This window comes from Tympanuchus pallidicinctus, unplaced genomic scaffold (assembly GCF_026119805.1).
Source record: "Tympanuchus pallidicinctus isolate F22 unplaced genomic scaffold, pur_lepc_1.0 scaffold6, whole genome shotgun sequence".
NCBI classification, from domain to species: domain Eukaryota; kingdom Metazoa; phylum Chordata; class Aves; order Galliformes; family Phasianidae; genus Tympanuchus; species Tympanuchus pallidicinctus.
This window is the reverse complement of record NW_026294780.1, coordinates 22,375,319-22,400,275: the sequence shown is the minus strand read 5'-3', so window position 1 is coordinate 22,400,275 and position 24,957 is coordinate 22,375,319. Positions and strand designations below refer to the sequence as shown.

Below are 24,957 nucleotides of genomic sequence, written 5' to 3'. Positions count from 1 at the left end.
TATAATGAGAAGAAATGAAAATGTCTCCATAGTAAAATGTGTAAATGCTACTCTTAGCTATCCAGAATTGTTTACAATAGACCTTGTTAAACTTCACAACAACCTCTTCAAATTTTAGAATATGAATAAAACCTCACATTCATCAGCAGAAAAACAATGAAATAGAACAATGATTTTACTCCTTACCACTGTAAGTCCTCCCCAAGCTTCTTTGAGGAATCTTCTGGCAGTACTTTGTACATATCATCTTCTTCAAGTTTCCGTTTGTGGCCAATAATAAATAATGGATTCAGCCACCTATTTAAATACCAATGATTAGTAAACAGATCAGCAGACCAAAAGAATAATTAATTTCCCTATCTGTTACTTCTTTCTTTTAGCCCCGTCTTTCCTCCTCCTCTCAAGCATCACTCAACATCCACATATCTTATAGAATTTATCTTCACAAACCCTGAAGAAGTAAGTCATCTTCACTTTAGCACAACCTAAAGTTGTTTATGTCCCTCAGAACCTTAGCTCCAGGCATCCAAGATAGCCAATGCAATTTTCAGACTCAAGGCAGTTTTTTCAGTGCTTACTTATACTTACGGAAAACTAGCATTCCTTTAAATATTTATGGAAAAATAGAGCTTAAATCAATTATTATAATATTGACAGAACTGCGCATAAAACTCTACTGTATATTTTTTAAAAAACACTTTTGTAATTTGCATGGGTGTTCATTTATATGGGAGAAAAAGTGAATGTTCAAATCCCACATTTACAAATATTAAATGTCAGTAATTTATAGACAAACACACAAATGTAAAAATGGATAAATAATGTTTTATTACTAGGACACAGGTGGAAGTAGAAACACAAAGCACAATGTCACATTAGAAAGGATACTAAGAAACAAGCAGACTAAAAATTGGAAAACATTTTCTAATAGATCAATTTTCTCAAGTACTCAGATTTTTAAAAGCTCAGTATTTTATGAAAGACATTGTTACAGTGCTGCTGTCATTCTGTAAGAAAAGGTAACTGATTCTTACGGGTCCGATACACTTTGAGATTCTAGTCTCTGATTCTGTGATTTTTTTTCCAATCAAACAGTACTGTAGTAAAACTAGCTTTTATGCACACAGAAACTTCTTCAATCTTGAAAAACAGGTGAAGGAGACCTAAATAGTTTCAGTTGCATCTCACAAAGCAGGCAAAAGCACGAGAAAGCACAACAACATCATCATTCTTGAAGCAGAGTAAAAGAGAACAATACCTATGTAACACACACACTTTAAAAGCAATGGGGAGGCTGTAAAAAATGCATTTTGCCACTTCATATCCTTTAATCCCTAATATTTGGTTTTGTGGTAGAGTGTGAACTTCAGCTCTCATGCTTGTTCCCTAGAAGAATTTTCTAGGTCGGCTGTCACGAACAGAACAAAGAGGTCAGAGATGGACCCATTTTGGAAAAACAGTTGTTTTTTGTTTTTTTTTTATTAACTCCTGACAAGATGCTCGTCTTTTGTCAACTGCCTGTGAAAGCTCATACATGCTGCTCAGTTTCTTCAGCCTAATTATTCCCTGACTTCAACACAGCGTTTTCTAGAACACCTGGTGCACTAGATGAAGAGTATTCTTTTCTTGAAGGCATGCAGACGAGAATTCAAGACTGCAATCAAGTTGGTTTACAATCCTGGTTTACAATCAGGACAGTTATTACTCACAACCACAACAGTGGTTATGGACACTCATCAACGAGTTGCGTTTCTTGCTCAGGCACGCTCCAGTTTAACTTTGTATACACTGGCATATGAGAAGTTGGCTGGTTAGTTTCAGAGAGGGTGGCAAGACCAGTTGAATGCTGGAAGAGGGGGCACAGAATTTCTTCAAGGCAGAACTGTCCCAGCAGCCTTTTCACAGGCTCCATGGTAGAACCGTATGTGACAAATGGGATTTACGCTTTTCTTTCACTACTTAGCATGTCAGCGCACAGTATTTGCCCGATTCATTCAAAGATTAACTCTCTATCCTTAAAGCAGCATCTCTTACGCTCAACAGCCTGTTCTGAAGTCTTGGAGGGAGTACTGAAGATCTGTATCGTATATGAGATGTTAAGTTCTCCACATCCATGTTAAACGTACAATTAGAAATAAAAAAACCACATCAACTATTGCTTAGACTGTACAGCCAACACAGCATCAGGACCCAAATCACTGCCACAGCTTCTCTAAAGAACCAAGATTCTCTGGGCTGCATCAAAAGAAGCATGGTCATCAGGGCAAGAGAGGTGATCCTGTCCATCTACTCTGCACTGGTGAGACCCCACCTGAAGCTCTGCGTCCAGATGTGGAGTCCTCAGTACAGGAGAGACATGGACCTGTGGGAGTGCATCCAGAGAAGGGCCATAAAAATGATCCAAGGGATGGAACATCACCCCTACGAGGACAGGCTGAGAGAGCAGAGGTTGTTCAGCCTGGAGAATAGAAGGCTCCAGGAAGACCTGAGAGGGGCCCTTCAGTATCTTGAAGGAGGGCTTTAAGAAAGAAGGAGACAGACTCTTTAGCAGGTTCCTGGAGATATTCAAGGTTAGGCTGGATGAGCCTCTGAGCAACCTGATCTAGCCGTAGGTGTTTCTGTTCAATGCTGTGTGGTTGGACTAGTTAATCTTTCAAGGTCCTTTCCAACTTAAACTTATTCTATGGTTCTCAAAGATCCTTTGCTCCTGCCATGAGAAGAGCTTCTGCACAGTTTGACACAAACATCTCCATCAAATCACCTGAATCTGCGGTTCAACACTGAGCTCTTGCTACTGACTATGGGTATAAGGCAAACACGGGGCAAATAACCTCAAGGTCCATCCACCAATTTCTGCCTGCTGGATGAAAGAGGCTCTCTTGGCTCCAGCACAGCCATGGGAAGCATCTGCAGCCTTCAGTTGGCTCCTGTGGTCAGTACCAGGTGTTCCTCCTCTTGCAGCACAGTCCGCAGCGTACCAACAAACCGGCCAAAGGTCTCTTTTCTAACAGAGCAGGATAGACTACAGGTAATCTTCCCTACCTCCTTTAGTGTAAGTATCATGGTCAGGTTGTGCTTTCAGGAAAACACAGAAAGTTCAATCCTTCTCACACAGTCCCATTTTTTTTGCTAGCATAAACTACACATAAACACGGGAATGTTTGGAAGAATCTTGAGTACCCTCTGTACTGCAGGGAACGCTTCTGCTCTATCAAGACCATCAGCTGATCAAAGACATCAGTCTGGAGAGAAGCCCAGAACTAGCCCTCAGTTATTGCCAGAATATTGATGTCACCAGGAACAAAGATTTAAAAAGAAAAATTAAAAAGAAAATAATAAATCACTTGTAAACCTGATGCAATCCCAACAGATATCCAACTGCAAAGCAGTAACTCACTGCTCTGAACCCAAAAAATGTCCCTCCTCTACAGCAGTGCCTTGGGCACTGATAAAAATATAAAATGATTCAGTTCTGAACTGACAAAGACCATAACATAAACACTCACTTCCTGCATTTTCCTACTCTTGGCCCTGACATTACACGCCCTGTAACATTACAACACAGCCAACTAGCCACAGTTTACTTGGTTGTTCAGCAAAGTGCAATTTTTACTTGCCGTAATTAATTACCGAGTATTTTGGAGAGATTCCACTGGGTCTGCAGAAAAAAATATTAAGAAAAGGTTTTCTTATCAGTATAAGAGAAGCACAACGAGAGAATCAGGGACTCCTATCCAACAGGCAAGGCTGTTATGTAACCAGAATAGTCATGCTACTCTGATACACCACATACAATTTCCTAAATGAGAAAGCTGTTAAATGAGGTTTGCTAGTGTCCCAAAAGATCTCCCCTTCAGTCAAGGAGGAAATACGGCACACAGGCCTAGCTTATCCAGTTCATCAGCCCAGGAAGGGGACTTGCTGTACTCTGGATCTGCATGGTGTTCTGCTTGCAAATGCCCTGGGGCTGGTCCATCCCCTCTCCTCACTGGGGCTGTCAATGGGTACTGGGACTGACACCATGCTGGGTCTCACCAGCTGTACCCCAGAGGCTAAGGGCACTGCTGTCTGTCACCCTCAGCTTCTAGATCACAGAATCATAGAATGGCCTGGGTTGAAAAGGACCACAATGATCATCCAGTTTCAACCCCCCTGCTATGTGCAGGGCCACCAACCACCAGACCAGGCTGCCCAGAGCCACATCCAGCCTGGCCTTGAATGCCTCCAAGGATGGGGCATCCACAGCCTCCTTGGGCAACCTGTTCCAGTGCTTCACCCCAGAAGCTACACAATCATCTATCACTAAAATCTTAAGACACCGTTCAATGGACAAGCGTAAAGTTTGATCATCACCAGTTTCCCAAAAGATCTTACTTCATCACTAAGTCAAAAGACTAGACTAAGTGGACTACTTTTCTGATTAAACAATTCTGTCTAATTACAAATAAAAAAGCAAAACAAGAGTAAGTTTAACAATGGCGTAATTTTACAGTGCCCACTAAAAGCCACATCCTGTATGTTTTCATCAGCTAATACCTTAGGGAAGTAGTTTACAAGCTACATTTTCACCATTCTTCCTAAGCCTACTTGTACATTACATTACAAGCATCACTGTTTATACTCTATGTCCAGTTATTTTTCCAAAGTTGCACAGGAGAGTCATTGTTTACTCAAATTCTTCCACAACACAAGAATCTAGGATTTCACCTCCTGAGCAGCTTGAAAGCACTACTCCAATCACTAAGCTGCAAAGGAACATGCATTTCTTGCTCTTTAGTCACCCAATTTGAAGCTGATTTTCCGTAAAACAAATTAGGTTTCCTCATGGGACCTTTTGATAGCAAATCCACAGTGCTTATCCTCCACAGCTTACACCAGGTATCTATGTGCTCTTTTTTTGTACTGTTCTTTAACCAACTTCACAGAATCAACAGGATGGCTTAGGTTGGGAGGGATCTTCGAGATCATCCAGGCCAATCCCATGCCTTGGGCAGGACTGCCACCCACCAGCAGCTCAGGCTGCCCAGGGCCTCATTCAACTTGGCCTTGAGCACCTCCGGGGATGGAGCACCCACAGCTTCTCTGGACAGCCTCTGCCAGTGCCTCACCGCCCTCTGAATAAAGAATTTCATCCCAACGTGCAATCTAAATATCTCTTCTTTTAGTTTAAAGCCATTCCCTTTGTTCTATCACTACTTACCCATGTACAACGTTGGTACTCCTCCTTAAGCCCCCTTAAAGTACTGGGAGACTGCAATAAAGTCTCCCTGGAGCCTTCTCCAAGCTGAACAAGCACAGCTCCCCCAACCTTTCTTCATAAGAGAGGTGCTCCACCCCCCTGATCATCTTTGTGGCTCTCCTCTGGACCCTCTCCAACAGCTCCTCATCATTCTTGTGCTGGGGGTCCCAGGCTGGGACACAGCACTCCACATGGAGTCTCACAAGGGCAGAGCAGAGGGGAAACAATCACCTTCCTCTTCCTGCTGGCCACCCCTCTTTTGATGCAGTCCATTGGCCTTTCCGGCTGCAAGCACACACTGCTGGCTCATGTCCATCTTTTCACCTGCCAGGACCCCCAAGTCCTTCTCCACAGGGCTGTTCTCAAGGAGTTTTTGTCCCAGTCTGCAGACATATCTGGGATTGCCCCAGCATGGCTTCGTGACACAACTCTTAGCTCTACACCAGCAGTACATATCCAGCAGTGCTACATCCCGCTTTTCGTCCAGAAGAGCACTGTTGGCATGGGATGTACAGACAAGGTATAAACACCACTCCAACTCATTGTGGTCACCGTGTGATTTCTTTTCCTAAGCTACCACTATTTCACATGCTCACTCATTCCCCCCAGCCAGCTGCTCTCTCTTACTTCCCTTTACCAAGGCAGTCATCTACAATGATTAAACATATTAAATTCTGGTATTTCTTTAGGTGCTTTTCAACCAACGTTTTCAACAGACTACTGTAATACACTTCCAAATATTTCAGATGGCAAGAAGCACAGACAGACAGAAGGAAGTGAAAAAAGGGGAAAAGGTGCGCTGCCATGCTGCAGCAGACATCTTTTGTAAAGTTAAAGTCAGAAACCAGGAAACGGGGGGTGGCACTACCTTTAACTATGGCATTCCAATGACTACTTTCCAAATCTGACATCCGCAGGACAAGAATATTTGTAATGCCAAATATTTGATGCAAAGGTCTCAAGATTATGTCTTACGACAAGAAATTTTAGTAGAAGCTATCCATTGAAGTAGGGCCTGAGTAGTAAGTAGTTACACAGAGGAAAAGGAAGAGAGTTCTTCAATTGAGCAGAAAAGAACCAGTCATCAAAAGAAATTCCTAATCTCAGATGAGTTAACTGCTCAAACAGTTGGAGCAGGCAGTTTCTTCACTGTTGCAAAATGCATCTAAAAATTGTTACAGCTCACCTACGTGTTTAACACAAAAAAGCAGCCATAAGAAACAACACAACCAAAAAAAACAAACAACAAAACACACCATGGATCAAATCCTGAAACCAAAGTTATTCAGAAAGTTTACAGCTGAAATTAATGGCGACTCATTTCAGTTTCCAAAGAAACCTTCTGTTACCAATTTCTTTATTATCTACTCTTCCCACACCCAATGGCAAGAGGAAGAATTAAGTGACCTGTGAGCTTACACTGCTGTTACAAGTGGTTGGATAGGGATACAGGAAGAAAATAAACACACAGGTGATCACTCCTTCTGACTCTCCACTCCCAGAAATCATATTTTATTGTGTCCTCCACTCTTAAGGCCTGTTCTAGAACTACATGAAAAAAAAAATCCAAACCAACAACCAACAAAAATACTCAACAGTACAATATACTCCTAAATTTTGCATGGATCACAGGAAGGACACTTCCTCTTAGAAATGACTGAGCATGGCTAGGACATTTCAAACAGCTTCAGTGTTTTGTCAAGTGGTTCCTTTAATTGCGTATCTAAACACAGTTACTGTAGACAGCAAATGCCAACATTCCTATAGTATCTACGCCCTTATCATAGCTGATATGATTTATACATAAGCTATGATTTTCAAGCAGTATTTTCTTCCATATAGTACAGCTATCTTGCAACAAAAGGAGCAAAACTTTTGGTCAAGAGACTGATTCAAACGTGACTACAGATACTTAACCTCTTGCAAATGAACAAACAAAAAAATTATTATTATAAAAAGATGTATGTATGGCTACGGTTACAAAAGATGTTATAAAAGATGTATATGGCTATATCTATGGTTAGATATTAAGAGGAAGTTTTTCCACACAGAGGGTGGTGATGCACTGGGACAGGTTGCCCAAGGAAGCTGTGCATGCCCCATCCCTGGAGGCATTCAGGGCCAGGCTGGATGTGACTCTGGGCAGCCTGGTCTGCTGGTTGGCGACCTGCACATAGCAGAGGGTTGAAACTGGATGATCATTGTGGTCCTTTTCAACCCAGGCCATTCTATGATTCATGGCCCTCAGCTTTCCTTCATCTGGGAGAAAAAAACAGAGAAGTAAGCCTGATTTGACTACTGAAAATTCATTTTCTGTTTATCCACATTGAAAATGCTTACATATTTGCTTCCCATAGTTTCCCATAGTATCTAAACTATAGAAACTTCGTAAGTTTCCCATAGTATCTAAACAGTCCTGCTGAAAAAGCCACCTTGTACCAACTAATCAATGAACTAAAAATTAGCTATCTGAGATAGCTATCTCAGATCCTTACAAAGTGAAAAACCTCAAAGACCTTAATTTGGGACATTCTGAGTGGGAATTCACCAAGTATTACACAAAGCATAAGGCCAAATCTGAAATCCTGATCCTGTTTGCTATTTTCATTTGCTGCCTGAAGTAAACTTAAAAACCTCAAAGCAAACCTCTTCAATGGCCACCATAAGGAACACACATCAGCTGTAACAGTGGCATTGTTGGACCTTTCTGGAAAGGCAGTGAATTCCTTGTCTGACTTCTTCCCATGCAAGGCAGGACGTGCCATGTCACAGGACCAAAATGAAGGTGGCATCCAGGCTGACTCAAGGCCCAGCTGAAGCAGTTGGTGGCCCTTCTGATTCTAAGCTCTGGGGCAGGGAGGAAGAATTTAAGTGTGCATTTCACTGATTCAAGAGAGGTTTATGGCACAACTGTATTTGGTCAGATGCAAACAGCTACACACTCTACAGCCTCCGCCAAAATACCTGGTGCCTTCATGTCTGTGCTTACTGCATTCTGTTTGTGCTTCAATCCAAGGGCAAAGATGTTTTTTATTGTTCTCCCATTGCACTCAGACCAGTCAAGAAGTCTCAGTCATTTTGTCATTTTCCCTAGAGCGCACTCTTAGTAAGCCAACAGCAGTGCTGTAGACACCAAAACGTAATTACAAAAGCTGTTTACATCTTAGAATCGTAACTGCTTAGATACCTTGGAGCAAGTTTTCAGTTCTGTCACTGCGAGGCTGGAACAGAATTATTGTTATTAATATATTTTAATATTATTATTAAAAATAAATTATAAATACGTGATATTTAACAGCACTTTCTTTCACTTCTCTGAACAAAAACACTGGATTCCTTTTTCAGGGTGTTACAGCTTGCTCTCTTTCTCATGTTCTTAATGGCTCAAAATTTATCCCACTGTAAAAATTTCGTCATGACTTGTTTTATAACTTACCACAGGAGTGGATTCAGTGCCTGAGCCGAAGAGTGCTTAAAAATCCAAACGCTGTACGGTTAGAATATCTTTGATTATTCAAGAGAGCAAATGCTATATGTTAACAACAGCATACCAACTGCTACTTAATGAGCATGCAATCTTCAAGACAGAACAACAGTTATAAATATCCTTACTGTACAGTTATTAGTTTAGTAGTACTGAACCCTCCCCAGCAGAGAGAAAAAAAAAAAATGTGAAATGCACCAGTCTCAACTTCATAAAGCATGAAGTCTAAAGCATTTTAAACTCAAAACACTTTCCAGGCAGATGTTTGAACATCAAAAACACTGAATGAAACTGTCTTTCAGGTCCCTCCAAGAAAGCAAATCTTCCTATCAACCCTTCAAAGCCCTCAATCCCACCAGCAAGCTGAGCCAGTAACAAAACAAATCTCACAAATGAAGTACATCAGAAATACAGCTGAGTGCTGAGCGGTGTAACTATCAGACTGACAAGAAGTTTGGTAAGCACGGAAACTTGCAACTCTGAAGGTCAGTAGATAAAGCAGTAACTGCAACATGTAAACGACAATTTGGGCTTTGATAACTCTACAGTAACATAGATAATTCAGTGAGAGCTATGGGAAATGGGAGTATTTTGCAACCACTTTCATCTTCATAATCTTGCCATAAATAGTTCATTCATGTAACATCCAGACTAGCGTTACAGAAGGGATGCACCATAAAATAACAACATTCACACACAATCCAGATGCTCCTCTTTCCCATGAATGTACTGCTGGAGAGTTTAATGTTCATCAAGCTCATACTTGTCAAAGTCACAACCCCAAGAGCAAGAAGACAAGCTTTGAACAATGGGAGAAGAATGTCTTCAGCCTACACACTCATTACCCTAGTTTTATAATTCAGTGAAAACATGACTTCTTTTCTTTCCCTGTGAGTTTGATCTTGTTTCCGCAAGGCAGAATAATTTTAGCTTTTCTTTTGCACTACTGGCAACAAAAGAGGAGGGTGGTTTCTTGCAATGGCAAAATTGCATTTTAGGAGCAAAAAATATGGGGAACAAAAAAGAAAAAAGGAAGAAAAAAAAAAAAAAAGGACACAGCTACCTGCTGTGCCCTACCTTCTATCCTCACTGACAACACCTGGGACTTAGAGAGCAGAGCAGGAACACTCCTGCAACCATATGACAGCAGCTCCCAGGACTGCCTCCTCCAGCACCGCTTTTCCAGTTCTCCAGCAGGAAGCATTGCAGAGCATCCAGCATGAAGCAGCAGTGGTTAAAACGAAGCACTGCCTCAGCAGTGCTCACAGGGCAGGTTGTTAGATACCATATGCATCTGTAGGATAGAAGAATGTTTCTTAAGGTGACCGTTAGAGTTCATTTATAGCTAAAGGGTGTTTAAATACTTCTTGATTTTATGTAAAACCATACAAACTTGTAGGAAAGTGGAACCCTGGGTGGTGGTTTGATTTTTTGTTTGTTTGTTTGTTTTTTACAATCACATGCAGCACATGCAAGAGAAAAGGCTTTAAAAGGCTAAAGCCATGGCTGCAAAGTAATCTGGAGGCCTGACAAGCAGCATATGAGGCAATTTCTCCCATTTGTTCAGTTTTTTTTTCCCCCCAAATCCCTTTGCATCCAGGCTTCTTAGCACTGCTGCATCCAACGTGGGCATTCCTGGTGTTAAGACCTTACCCAAGTCTGCCCCCGTATTCTCACTATTTAGTCAGGACTAGTAAAATCCCCCTACCTTCCAAAACGGATTCCTGCACCTGCTCAGCATGGCTTTCAGGATCCCAGAGCATTATTTGTGTTGCAGAACTAAGTGCTATGCTCTCACTCTCCTCTCCTACACTGAGCTCTGGGCTCAGAAAGCTGCCTGCTCTCTTCTAAACGAATCTGCCCTGACAGACGAGTTGGTGCCCTTCCATTTCACCTTGCGTGTCCTTTCCTAACGCCTTTCAAAGCAATAAAACTGGGGAAGTAACTCCTCGCTGTTCTGTTACACGTGGTCTCCGTTAACACGAGCACCGCCTTTGCCGCAGGGGCCATCCGACCCCGACCAGTTCGTAGCGACCCGGCGGCACCTCATCTTCGCTCCGCCACACCTGACCTTCAGCCAGCAGCCCCTTCAAGAGCGAACTCCGCACACCGCGCAGTTTCAGAGGCAGCCCGGCGGAAGGAAAACCCAGCGCCACGAAAGAGTGCGGCGCGAGATGCCGGCCCGCGGCCCGTTACGCGACGGGCGCGGCGGCGCGGAGCCGGGGGACGAGGAGAGGCCGGAGCGCGCTGCCCGCCGGCCCCGCGGCGCCCCACGTGCGGCAGCGGGGCCGCGCCCGACGTGTGCGGGCGGCGGTGCTCGCGGGAGGCCCCGGGGCCGCAGCCGCCAGGCGGCTCACCCCGAGCGGCACCACCGCCCTCCGCGTTCACCTCGGATGACCTCGCTCCTCCCCGGCCGCTCCCGCCGGAGCCACCTGCGCGCGGGGTCTGCCCGGGCCGCCCTACCGCCCCGAGCCTCGCGGCGGATCTGTCCCTCCCCGCGCCGCGTGGCCGGGACTCAGCATCACCCCGGGTCGGCCGCGTGCCCGGCGCTCACCAGAAGAAGAGCCGGGAGCAGAGGTTGGCATCCTGCAGCGGGTTGGGTTTCTCCTCGCGGGGTACCGCTTCCATACCGACCGCCGCTCTGCGCCGCCTCGCGCCGCTCCAGCCCGCCGGCGGCAGCGCACGACTCCAGGCGACTTCCCACCGCGGCAGCCGCCGCCGCTGTGCCGCCGGTCGGTGCTGTTTCCGGGACAGCCGGCGCTCCCGCCCCGGCCCTCCTCCAGCCCGCCCCGCAGGACGCCTCCTGCCGGCCCGGCTCCCCGCGCGCAGGCCGCGTCCGAGAGCTACCGGCAGCAGCGAGGGGAGGGAGCGGGCTGAGAGGGACCGCCGTGCCCTGCCAGGCGGCTCTTGCTCCCGTTGCTTGGGCCCGGCTCCGCTCCCTTCTGCCCGCCTTGGGAGACCCCTGTATGCCCCACAAGGCTCGAAGAAAGGCTTGAAACCGGCCGTACTTTGTATTGTGTTCCCGAGGCGAGGGGTCGCCGCGTTTGCCAGGCTGCAGCCGGGTGATGCTGCCCTCGCTGACGCTGCTCGTGCTGCCGGTGCTGGTCAGCGTGTACTGATTAAACTGCTGCTGGTGAAATGCCTTGCCGTCCTCGCAGTGCCGCTGGCACCATAGGAGGCAGAAAAACACCTCCTGGGCAAGGAGCAAGGCCACCTGAATAATAGAATCAGAGTCTCATTACAGTTGGAAAAGACCACTAAGATCATCTAGTCCAACCATCAGCCCCATGACCACCATGCCTGCTACCCCTCTCCTTCGATGCCACACCTACAGGTCACCTCCGGAGAGGGTGACTCAGTACTTTTTCGGAGAAGAACTTTTTCCTGATACCCAACCTCAATCTCCCCTGGCACAATTTCAGGCCATTCCCTCTCATCCTATCACTGGGATACATCACTATTACCTGGGAGAAGAGGCTGACCCCCACCTCACCACAGCCTCCCTTCAGATCACTGTAGAGAGCAATAAGGTCTTCCCCGAGCCTCATCTTCTCCAGACTGAAAAATCCCAGTTCCCTCAATCGCTCTTCATAAGATTTGTGCTCCAGTCCCCTCATAGCTTCATTGCCCTTCTCTGGACATGCTCCAGGACCTCAATCTCTTTCTTGTAGAGAGGGGCCCAAAACTGAACATAGCACTCAAGGTGTGGTGATGCATGGGCTTGTTTTGACCAAAGCACAGAACTTAGCTCTTGGTCTTGTTGAAGCTCATACAGTTGACTTCAGCCCATCGATCCAGCCTGTCCGGGTCCCTCTGAATGAGCTCACTGGGCTAAACCCCACCAGATGCACTCATTTTCACCTCAGTTCAGGACTGCAGTCTCAGGGGCTTGAGACGAGCCCGGCTGGTCTGAGGCAACAGCTCACCAATGCTGTCTGTAGTTCGACAGTGATTAGAAGAGTGGAGTGGTTCTAAACAGTTCTGCAGTTCCATAAGGTGGTGCATCACAGAAGTCCTTGGAGTAACTAAAAAATTTAGCACCTTAATTGTTACTCTTTTCCAGTACTGTTGCCAATGGCCTGCCACAGGGGCTGTGACTGGAAGAAATAAATTGACAGAGGCCTAAGAAAATGGGAATGCAGTTCAAGTATCTGAAGATAACAAAATAATATTTTTCTCTCCGTTACAAAAATAATTATTTGAATGGATCTCCAACGTGCTGCAGTGTCTCTGCAGTCTCACAGTCTGGCTGAGGTGGGCAGGGCCCTCTGTGTCCCTGTGTCCCAGCCCCTGCTCCAGCAGCACCACCCAGAGCAGGGTGCCCAGGCCCACAGCCAGGCGGTTCTGGAGAGCTGCAGGGAGGAGACCCCACAGCCTCTGGGCAGCCTGTGCCAGTGCTGCCAGTGCTCTGGCACCTGCACAGCACATACACATGGATAAAACCCCCTGAGCTTTCTCTTCTCCAGGCTGAATAGTCCAGTCTCTCTTAGCCTTTGTGTACCTGCCCCCTGATCATTGTTGGCTCTTATTAGACTATGGCCAGTATGTTCGTGTCTCTTGTACTTGAGATCCCAGAACTTGATCCAGTGCTACAGGTGTGGTCTCACCAGTGCTGAGTAGAAGGGAATGGTCACATCCTTCAACTTGCTAACAGTACTTTTCCTAACTTCCCCCAGAATGTTGTTAGCCTTGTAGCAAGGCCCCACTGTTAACTCACGTGCAACTTGGTGTCCATGAGGACACTTTAATCCTTTTACTTCCAAGCTGCTTCACAGGTCATAGAATGGCCTGGGTTAAAAAGGACCACAATGATCATCCAGTTTCAACTCCCCTGCTGTGGGTGGGGCTACCAAACACCAGACCAGGCTGCCCAGAGCCACATCCAGCCCTGCCTTGAATGCCTCCAGGGGTAGAGCATCCACAGCCTCCTTGGGCAACCTGTTCCAGTGTGTCACCACCATCTGAGTGAGAAAACTTCTTCCTAATATCTAACCTAAACCGCCCCTGTCTCAGTTTAAAACCATTCCCCTTTGTCCTATCACTGTCCACCCTTGTAAACAGTCGTTCCCCCTCCTGTTGTTATGCTCCCTTTAAGAACTGAAAGGCCACAATGAGGTCTCCCTGGAGCCTTCTCTTCTCTGAGCTAAGCAATCCCAGTTCCCTCAATGTTTCCTCACAGGAGAGGTGCTCCAGCCCTCTGATCATCTTAGTGGCCCTCCTCTGGGCCTGCTCCAAGAGCTCCATGTCCTTCCTGTACTGGGGGCTCCAGGCCTGGACGCAGCACTCCAGATGGGTTCTCACAAGAGCTGAGTGTAGGGAGACAATCACCTCCCTATCCCTACTGACCACCTCTCTTTTTAATGCAGCCCAGGATATAGCCTTGTGGACTGCATACACTGCTGAATCATGTCCAGCTTCTCACTCAGAGTGAGCCCCCATCATGTTCTGGTGCATGGATTTGTTCCTCTCCACATTCAGGATTTTGCATTTCTTGTTGAATTTCATGAGGTTTCTGTCAGCCCATTTCACCACCCAGCCAGATCCATTCAGATGGCAGTACAGCCCCCTGGTGTCTCATCCACTCCAGTACTGACCTCTGGGACACACCACTAGTTACTGGCTTCTAACCAGACCTGGTGCAACTAATCTCAACTCTAGTCTGCTAGACTGCCTCCTCTCCAGCTGAGGCAGCTGGAAGACTAGCACTGTACATACATTCTCCTTGTTTATCTTTTGCCCTCAGAAGCATCCAGCCCTATCTCTTCCTACTGAAATGCCTTATCAGTGAAACAATTAACAGGGCTGGCATCAGACCTCAGACCGTTAATATAGTTCACACGTTGTTATAAAGGAAGGACAGGATCTGAGCTGTACAGTATTACTGAAGAAAGCACATCAGTTCATGCATGCAAGAATGTCAAAACAACTGCAAGCCAAACAAATCAAGCTTAAGCTTGCTGTCAGTAAGCATGGACAAAACTGGCAGCAGAATACATTGAGCATATCCAGTGTGCCACAGAATTTTACAAGCAATAAGTAGTGTGATTTTCAACAACTGTCTATAGATCCTTGCAAATTAGCACAAGGAAAAAGTGTGGTGATTTGAAAGGACAGGCTTTAACAAGATAGTTCTCATGTATTCCGTGGTCTTCCAAAACATACAAACTCTGCCCAACAGCAAACTCTGGCAGGTTTGGATTTCTGCAAAGCAAGTTTGTCCAACCAGATCTTCATGAGAGAATTAAATGTGTGACAGCCCAATGGATGTCCCATAATTTCAGGTAGAAAGAAAAAGAAAGATGTAAATCTTGAAACTGGCTTCTACTCCTGAAGCATTACCTTTGTGAAATAAAGTACCAGGCCAGTAATATTGCAATGAAAGATTATCCAAACTTTTCTTAGTTTGGACCAGAACAACTGGTCTATGAACAAGTAATTTTTTTTACTGAACAGAGTTATCAGTATTAAAGTAAAATATCAAAGTAATTATATCCAAGATCATTGTAATGGCAGGAAAAGGGCAAAGAAGAAACCTTAAGTAAAATTCTTTGCCAGCATTATCAGTAACAAACATTGACACTACTGAATTTTAACACAGAGTTAGGTAGCAATTAAAACAGCAACAGGGATGCTCAAGAAAATCTGAGACTGCACACAGTTAAGAGGAAAAATAACACCATAATGGAATTTATAATCTCTGTTTTATTTTGGGGGAAAAGAAAAGCAACTGCCAATCTATCTATTGAATGTTTTGCTATGATAGCACAATACTCAGAACATGGAAAGTACAAGATATATAAGCAAACTAATTAAGGTGTGACTTAATAAATCTATAATGTCAGTGCAGCAAAGCCAGCTGCTCAAATAAGGTAATAGCCAAACTAAACCAGTGGCATCTAGATCACACCTATTAGTCATATTTATTGCCCTGGGGTAATCAATTAGTTTCACAGCAGATGTCACAAACTGACAGACACATAAGGCTCCCTGTTTCTTTAGTGCACAAGAAGGGCAATGCTTGCTAAATGAACACCTGTATGATGTGCAGCCTTCAGCCCTCTTTGATCTACTCTCTTTTTCTGAATGCTTCCAGGTGGACAAGTTTCTTCATGTGTGTGTTCAGTGGTGCTCACCGCTTGAGTACAAGTGGTTAACAAACATCTGCTTTTCACAAAGCCCTCACAGCATAATTGGGTGGTTTAATTTTCAAATGATGAATAAAAGCATGTGGATTTTAGATGAAGTATAGGCGCTCATTTTGATTATGCAATATGAACCTAAAGCTTAATATTTCAGAGGATGTAGTACTAGAGCCCTTCTTGTTCGGGCAAGTTCCCATTGATTTCAGCACTGATCAGTTTCTACAAAATGCTCTCTGGGACCTCAAGGCAGGTATCCAGAACATCAAGAGCACATGTGACTGAGTGTGTTTGAAAAGTCTGGGTAAAGAATTTGCTGAGCATCATGTGGCATCAAGTGAGGAAATAAGGACAGAAACATTTCCAAAGCTGTTTGAAAGACACTTGGTGGAATAGCTCCCCAAAGACAAGCTACAACAGCAGAATGTAAAGGCTTTACAACAGTGCATTGTTTAATTTTTTTGAAGGAAGCCAGAGAGAAATGCACTCTGTATGCCTGCCTGACAAGCCAATAAGGTAGCCTTGTCTCCTGCCATGCCACAAACAAGAAAGAGGCAGTCCACTGGCAGGAAGCCCAGCTTGTCACTCTTCAGTCTGTGGCCTGACTCATCATCTTGCTGACGTGTCTGCTGGAGAATGAATTCTTGTTCTTTTGCAATACAGACATATCAGCCTGTTCCTCCTCAGCTACATCACAGGAATGTAAAAGCTGCAGAGTCGTGCTGTAAATGGTTCTGCTGTTGCCACCTGGTTGTCGGTGTTCAATACCAATGCTCTTCTTATTTCTTCTTGTTACTCTCCTAGCCATCTGTATTTTCCCCAAATCTCTAATTTTATGGTTTATACCAATTAACTTATTCATTTTTTCTGAAATTATGATGCATAAGCATAGATGCCTACTTCTATTTTGGGTATGGTAAGGTATCCATTGAGCCAGAAGTTACCACTTCAGAACAGTTCAGGCCTTCCATTACCTGCAGAATATCTGCCAGTCACACGATGATGTTTCAGGTGGCTCCCGAATGGCATGAGACACCTCTGCTGGGCCACTGAATCCCACCCTTACTATCTTTACTACTGAGTCCATAGCTTGCTTTCTCCACGTTTGACTGTAACATTACAGTTATTTAAACCATTAGGATTTCTTGTAAAGAGCTTTTAATTTCTATTCACATTTTTCTATCTCAGTGTTGCACGCAAACACACACACGATGATAGTTTCACAGTTTAGTTCTTAAGATGTTTGGCTGTCTGATTATTTGCTTTACACAAAGTAGTGTAAGTAGCAAATAGTTTCAGTTGATTATCTGCTAAGACAGGATTCAAGTTACTTTCTATTAAATTAAAATGTTGATGCAATAGAAAAGTAGCAGAAAAGGTTGTACTGAAAGTTATAATCGGCATACCTACCTCCCATAAGTTTCAACTAACAGTATTCTCTCTGTAATTCATGCAGATACTTCAAGACTGTTAACTGTACTATGGTTTAGATGAGATTGCAGCAGGCTTTCATCCACAGTTCCTTGTACTTATAGTTAAAATATTAAGGTGTATTTACAGTACTGCTATTCTGAGCTACGCACCTCTCTATTATCCCTTCCTAAGCAGCTAAAGCTTACGTTACTGTTCCAGTTTCACCGTGTAATAGACATAAAACTTTCTGATGGTATTCATTACATTTTCATGTCTTCTCTTTTCTTAACTCATATTTCTAATATTGGAAATATAGCTTCTGAGGAGCAAAATCTTTATATTTTCCACATCATAGTGGTTGATAGAGATTTTTGACCTTTATTTGCTTTCTTCCTAACCCGACCTCTTGCTTTTCTAGTTTAATACTAGCTAGTACAGCCCAGGATAATCTCCCAGCAACAGTGAATTACAGTATCAGAAAAATTGTGGTGAACTAGTTTCAGGGCAAGGGTGAGTCAGCAAACAGAAAACAAACTTCTGTGAGTATTGTGTAGCCTATGACTAATAGCACAAGTAAAGTAGATTTCCCATCCTTGACATTTGAAAAACCAGATTAGATTAATCTGTCATGACATAGGTAACACGGTCCAAGGGTAGGAAGTAGACTAGCTGGCCTCTTGACACCTGTATTTTCTATGGATGCTGCTGTCCATGCACTTATTTGACTAGGCAAGATTCCCAGGGTGTTACCATGACTTCTGCACAACAAAGAGGGAAATTACTTTTAGAAACTCAGAGCTTGGATGTAGACTTCTACTTCATTTCATGTAAGTCTGGTTTCAGTTGATATAATAATGTTGTACAGATGAGGATCTTGGACAGGAGTTTTGTCTTGTTGGTTTTTTTTTTTTTGTGTGTGTGTTTGTAATTTTTTTTTAGTTGCTTATTGTTTTCTTTTTTGTGTGTATTTTTTTTCTTTTTTTTTTTCCCCAGTAGCTTTTGGGCTACACAATACTGAAAAAAAAACCAACCAAAAACAACTCCAGTGGTTTCCATTAAAAACGCTGTTTTCAAAAGTGACTAAGATGTAATAAGCTAATAGTAAACAACATTTGCCTTATGCTTCTTTCAATGTTTTTCTTGATTACAGAATATCTTGCCTTCTCTACATTTATTTAGATGAATGGAGTTTCCATTGCGTGATCTCTTCAGAATCATCAAGCTTGGAAAAGACCTCCAAGATCATCCAGTCCAACTGTCTGCCTGTCACCAATATTGCCCACTACGCCACATCCCTCAGTACCTCATCTGAACATTTCTTAAACACTTGCAGAGTTGGTGACTCCAACACCTCCCTAGGTAGCCCATTCCAGCACCTGACCACTGTCCCAAAGAAGAAGAAGCATTTCCTAACGTTCAGCCTGAATTTCCCCTGGTGCACCTTGAGGCACTCTAGTCCTATCAATATTTACATAGGAGAAGAGGCTGACACCCACCTCACCACAACCTCCCTTCAGGTAGCTGCAGAGAGCAATAATGTCTGCCTTGAGCCTCCTCTTCTCCTGATTAAACAATCCCAGCTCCCTCAGCCACTCCTCATAAGACTTGTGCTCCAGACCCCTCACCAGCTTTGTTGCCCTTCTCTGGACACACTCTAGGGCCTCAATGTCTTTCTTGTGAGAGGGCCAAAACTGAACACGGTACTTGAGATGCAGCCTGAAGCTGCCAGAGCTCAAGCTGTACCAGAGCTGAGTACAGACAATCACTTCCCTATTCCTGCTGGCAACACTATTTCTGATACAAACCAGGATGCCACTGGCCTTCTTGGCCACCTGGGCACACTGCTGGCTCACGTTCAGCCAGCCACTGACCAGCACCCCTGTTTCCTCGATGTGGTCTTCCAGACACTTTGCCCCAAGCCTGTAGCATGTAGTGTTGCATAGGGTTGTTGTGGCCAAAGTGTAGGACTTGGCACTTGGTCTTGTTGCACTCTGTCCCACTGGCCTCAGCTCAGCTGTCCAGCCTGTCCAGATCCCTTTCATTCAATGTCAACCTAAGTAGGCAAGAGGAGAGGAGAGGGACTAAAGTGCAAGCGTGAAGGTTGTCACTTGCCTAAAGACTAAAGAAGGAAAAAGCAGATGGTGAGCACTCATGCATTTACAGATCACACAACAAATCAGTCAGCAGATCTGTTATTGTATCCCAAACTTTTCAGGTTATTCTTGTTGTCATTCTGCCTCCTAATTGCTAAAATTAAAATACAGACAATGTATATATGGCCAAACAGAATTACCTTTCTGTCTGAAATAATTCCTTTCTTTCTAGTAAAAACACAAATAATTAGCAAGTTCCAGAAGAAAAGGTACATGAGTTGCTTTCCAAAATGAGAAGTTATTGTCACAATCACCTGGATTCTCATCATATTCCATACAGCATTGCTAGGCTTAAGTTTAAGAAACTTGGTTTTGCCAGTAGCAAAGGCAGAGAGGGCAAGACAGACAAGTCTGTAAGTTAATATATAGATTTGAGATTTTTCTTTCTCTAATACAAAGTCATAGAAAAACTTGCTTAAATTCAAAGGCACAGATATGGCTTTTACCCTACTGGATGCTATCAAGTATGACGTGATGTTGGATGTAATTAAGATAATTTCTCTCCTTTTAAGACAATACTTCTGACCTCAAAACAGAAACTGAAGATGGTTCAGTCTACACACTTTCCTCAAATAACACTAAACCTAAAAATATATATGCCCTTTTTTTTTTTTCTTTAGACTTTTTCTGAACAGCCTTCATTGTCATCCAGCATCCTGGGTGAAGCTCAAGAATAACTAGAGTACTGCTAGGTCAAATAATTTTTAGACGTCACACACTAAAACACTCAGATAAGTTTTAATAGTAAATGGAAATAGCAAATTCATGCTGCACACTGAGACCTTGACTTCTACCCTTAATTATACCTGACAGTGCTAGGTTGAATACAGCTGCATGCATACACCATTATCTTTAGATACAAGCACAGATGATTATGTATTCTAGTAAGATGCTAAGGACAGTAAAAGAATAAAAAATGTCTCTGCGTTTAACAGTTATTTATTTTTCTACTGAGGCAGGAGAGGATGGCTTATTTGGTTCTCAGAACTGTTCTGGAAATCTACTGACAGATGGAAATGGGAAAAGGTATTTCCAGAAATAAGTTAAGACCAGCAGAGTGTGGATATGTCAGGAGATGAGATGACAGCCAATTAGCTGCATATAAAAACATAACCTGTCTTCAAAATGTGTCATAACTGACCTGGATATTAGGTACTTACCATCAGAACACAGTGTTAACTCTCAGATTTAGCAAACATATTCTGTCAACACTGTTATCACTTGTCCTTCCTTAGCTCACTGCAGCTTCACCAGGAACTACAACATGCTGGTCCACAGCCTGGATTCTTGGCTGAGTCATACAGAATTTCAAGCTTTTCTGAGGCTCCAGGATTCTGCAGAGGAACAGAAGTTTCTCTGGCACTCATGGTACAGTTCTGAGCAGATCATCAGTTACCCACCAAAACAAAGCAACCAAGAATTTATTTTTGTTGTCCACATTTCCATGGCCCACATAATCTCTTTACCTAAACATGCACCACTGGCAAGGCTCTTCTTCATTAATTCTTTCTTGACATCCTGATATTTTGGGTACTGCAAGTAAGCATGGACCAAGACAGCAGGAATTTTTTTCTGAATCAAATGCATTTTGTGAATCAGAAATTTACTTTATAAGATTTGTAATGTAATTATTGTACAGTATTTGTGCTAAATTCCTTGTTTACATGAGTCACTTTAAAATTGTAAATGTAATGCAAAATAGTACAAGCATCTATGCATATTCATATATATTTATATAGGTATGCATATATGTGCATGTATGTACATGATGCATGTATGTGCATGTATGTACACACACACATCCACAGCACCAAGGGTATTTATATACAAAGCATTTTTCTGTATGTAGATTCTTACCACATCCTAATCACTGGTGCATCTGAGTATCTTCTCTCCACATATTAAGTACTATGACTAACACATGTCAAGTGTAGTTTATTCTTGCTCTCAATCTGTTTTGATTTAGTGTAGCTTCAGGCTAGTATGTCCACAGCTGTGTTTAGGTTAGGGAAAAGAAGGCTGAAGTAATGTATATTGCAGCTAGAGCAGAGGGCAGAGAGCTCTTCTGTAGTGCTCCCATATCATGACTATTTGTTTCTCAGCCTCAAACAACGGTAGAAAATTTTGTCTTCTGCAGAGGGAGGCTTGCTGTTCTACTTCCTTTGTGGTGGGAAGATGTTTATGTTGTCTTTGTCTCAAAATTTTAGTCATTTATTTAGACATCCAAGAAGTAGCAACAATGCACTTGGAGGGCAAAAAGTGAGACCTTGCTGTTTATGATAATTTATGGAAGATGGAGCGGAGAACAGACCACACAGAGATGTGTATGTAGCACTCTGTGTTACCATGGGGACGTGCATCTTGTATTCTGCACTTCTTGGTATTTCCTATGGGCCCAGAGCTTCACATCCAAGAGCATGGAGTGGGTGTAGTCCAGAGAGAAGAGGCAGATAAGTAAATGTAAAAGAGAGAAGAATGCCATGGCATCAGTTGTGGCACATCCATATCATGACTTACACTGGTCAGATATACACATATGCACTGCCTGCTCTTGCTCTTAAGCGGCCAAGCTAAGGCCATTGTAGCTATGTACACATTATACATTTTAATTTTTTTCTCCATTATTGTCCTTGTCTGTACTATACAATTCTGATTTCTTCAAGGAGAAGAATCCTCTGTCTGTGTATTCATTCTGACGGCCTGGGCCAGAAAGATGTAAAAGGACTGCAGAAGTTTTTGGAAGAGGAGTGGTAGTTCCAGACACAGCACAAGCAGAAGTAAGCGTGAAATTAGAAATATCAGCATAAGATGAACAGCAGTGGAATAAGGACTCCTAGGTGAATCACAGAGAAAAAGAACAGAAGGGCTGGGGCAAGAATGCTTCAAGGCCTGGGGGAGGATGTGGGGCTGAAGTGGTGCCAGAGAGAGAAGCAAGGATGGAGAAGGAGAGTAGAAGTCGGAGCACGATAAAATAAGAGAGGTGAGGTTAACCATGAGAAGGGGACAGGGAAGGATGGTTGTGTCAAGCATTAAGATGACAGCAGATGGTGAAGTATGGAATTACCTGCTTTGTCCAACAAGCACAATGGATGCACCAGGTCCCAGCGACAACTGAAATTCAAGATTAGTCTGATTGAGAGGAAGCTCTTCAGTCGTGATTGGAGCAGACAGGAATAGGTGGGATAAATTTGTTTGTATATTTATAGGCTTAGTTTGCTGTGCATGAGATAGCTTTAGGCTTTATCAGTAGTCGTAGCTGTAGTTCTGTTTCTGTGCCTAAATGCATTTTATAACCTTCTAAGTGTACTCCACAGCAGCAAAATGTTGTATCATCTTTCCAGACAGAGAAAGTGCCATGTGTGGCAGCTTTAAAGGAGATGCATAAAGTACAACTCTTCTCTCTTGCAGCAATGAAAAGGAAAAATCAAGGCTTCCCACCTCCTAAGTGCAAGCAGTAGCAGGATTATCCTTCCCAACAGAAAGCTCCAAATTAATTTTCCATGAACCTGTCAGGCTGCTAACAATCTAAATAGAATCTTTTTGCATTCCCTGCGAGCACCAATTTAGCACCTATGCTGGTGGCACTTCCTTCTCAGCTCTCAGCTCTATTTACTATCACCAGAAAACAGAGAGTAAAAAACCTTAGAGAACCCTAGCCATCATTTTGCTACCAAGCAACCATTGCAATACAGAGTTATCAAGAGGATTAGGCAAAATATGGTAAATCACTGTCTTCATATTAAGATGCTGAGCTCCTTTGGGGTTTGATCGTTCTTTTCATTCTTTAATTGTCCAGTACTGGGCCAGAACAGTATATAGTGCTTCTGCTTCAGGAGCAGGATTCCCATGGGCTACATTATGTTAAAAAAAAAAGAAAGAAAGAAAGAAAAAAGAGTAAGAATAACCTTGCCAGCTTTTATTCTACATAATAAGTAATGAACCTTTGAATGAGTCATTTAACTTGTAAAAAAATTAAAGTGATTTTCCCTTAGCAATTTTGTAAGAATGTTATTTCCTGATATTTCCTATTTCCTTTCTTTGAAGGAAAAAGGCCCACCCAGAATAAGAAGACCATGGCCTTACTAATTTCTGTGCTGGAATGTTTCTGAGTATGTGAAATGGGTAAGTCCACTTCCTCCTTCAGAGTTCCTGTTCAGTGGGAGTGACTCGGTAAACTCAGTTGCTTTGTTGGACTTGCCAGTGTATAAATTAAAGAGAGAGGCAGAAGATGTAAACAGGAGGAAAAGGACTTGGGGGGGAGGAACATACTAGGTTCCCCGTAGGCTCCAAACCCTGTTCCACTCTTTGTACAACCCTTCAGATTTCAGAGAAGTCCAAAGATGAAATATATCAACAAGCATCCCTGCAGCTCATACTCAGAAAGATTTCAAGATTTCAGTCCAGATCAGATGTGCCACATGCTGGCACCTCTATACAAACCAGGTGACATTTCAGATGACTGATCCTTCCTTAAAGGTGTGACAACACTATAAAAGAGACACACAGATATAGCTCTTGCTACCTTCTCCACAAAGAGAACATATCAACAAAGTGGTGATGTGAAACAGCCTAATTCCATAAATGCACTGAAGTTTCTGCTGAGACCGCCTTACAGTATCCAGTAACTTGGTGTTTTAAGCTTGGTGTTTTACTTCAAGCTGAGAACTGTAATAGGTCATAAAGCTGAATGCTTAGGCTAGGCACATCCTTATCATCCTAGCAGAACCTGATGCTAAAAGCATTATATACAACGCATATTTAGAGAAGACACAACTTGTACAAATGCAAGCAATACAGATGGCAGAAAACTACCTGTTCTTTATCAGATTTCAACTTAAAAAAGAAAACAACCAAACAGACACAAAACCACACCTAACTTTTGTGGCAGCTGAAAAAGTAGAGAAGAAAGAAACCTACCATACATTTCTAAGGCCAGAGAAGAAATCTGTAGTAGCAGAGACTGTCAAGTTTGTGACTTGACCAGTGAACTATCACAGCACCCAGTGCTTGTGTAGGGAAATTTTAGCCACCATGGCAACCATTTTTTTTTTCTAGTTGACTACACTATGATAAATATTTGATTAAATCCTTTCTACTTACGTCTCCTATCTAAAAGGTTTCTTTACTGAAACAGTAAATTTGAAGGTTTTGCTATCGAGTCATGCAGTGACCAGCACAGTTCAGCCTTGGCTTGAGTGAATGGCAGTACAGTTAAATAATAATAAATGACAGAAGATAGAGAGTCAGAGCTGTGAGGGAGATGGAAGAGAGCTTCTCTATTGGGGGTAAGATGGATGGATAAACCCACGAATGAATGAGTCTTTTTTTGACTTGATGCTAATTTCACAGAAAGGGTTAATTTGGGGTTGGAGAAAGCTTTTTTTTCCAGCCTATGCATCTGAGAACTTTACATTTTTAATCATCAAAGAAATTCCAGACTGGATAAGTAATTTCATATAAACAATCAAAACAGCTTTTTTTTTTTTTTTTTTTTTTTTTTTTTTTAAACATTAAGAATAATATTCTCTT

General features: G+C 43.1%; 1 protein-coding gene across 6 annotated transcripts in view; it reads right to left on the bottom strand.

Annotated features, from left to right (window-relative positions):
• ABCC4 (ATP binding cassette subfamily C member 4) overlaps window positions 1-11,469 on the bottom strand; it is a 1,253,378-nt gene extending 1,241,909 nt beyond the window's left edge. For 3 of the 6 annotated variants that reach the window (XR_008211683.1, XR_008211684.1, XM_052705822.1), the window contains exons 1-2: window positions 11,278-11,468; window positions 187-297 (exon numbers count right to left, since the gene is read on the bottom strand). Coding sequence is in view for 4 of the 6 variants with exons in the window: in XM_052705822.1 (XP_052561782.1) it covers window positions 187-297; window positions 11,278-11,351 (185 nt within the window). In the remaining 2 variants the exon portion in view is untranslated. Of the gene's footprint in view, window positions 1-186; window positions 298-9,800; window positions 10,001-11,277 lie in introns of those variants that run through there. The other 3 variants (XM_052705824.1, XM_052705823.1, XM_052705826.1) reach the window with 3 other exon arrangements.
• Between the last annotated feature and the right edge of the window lie 13,488 nt (window positions 11,470-24,957).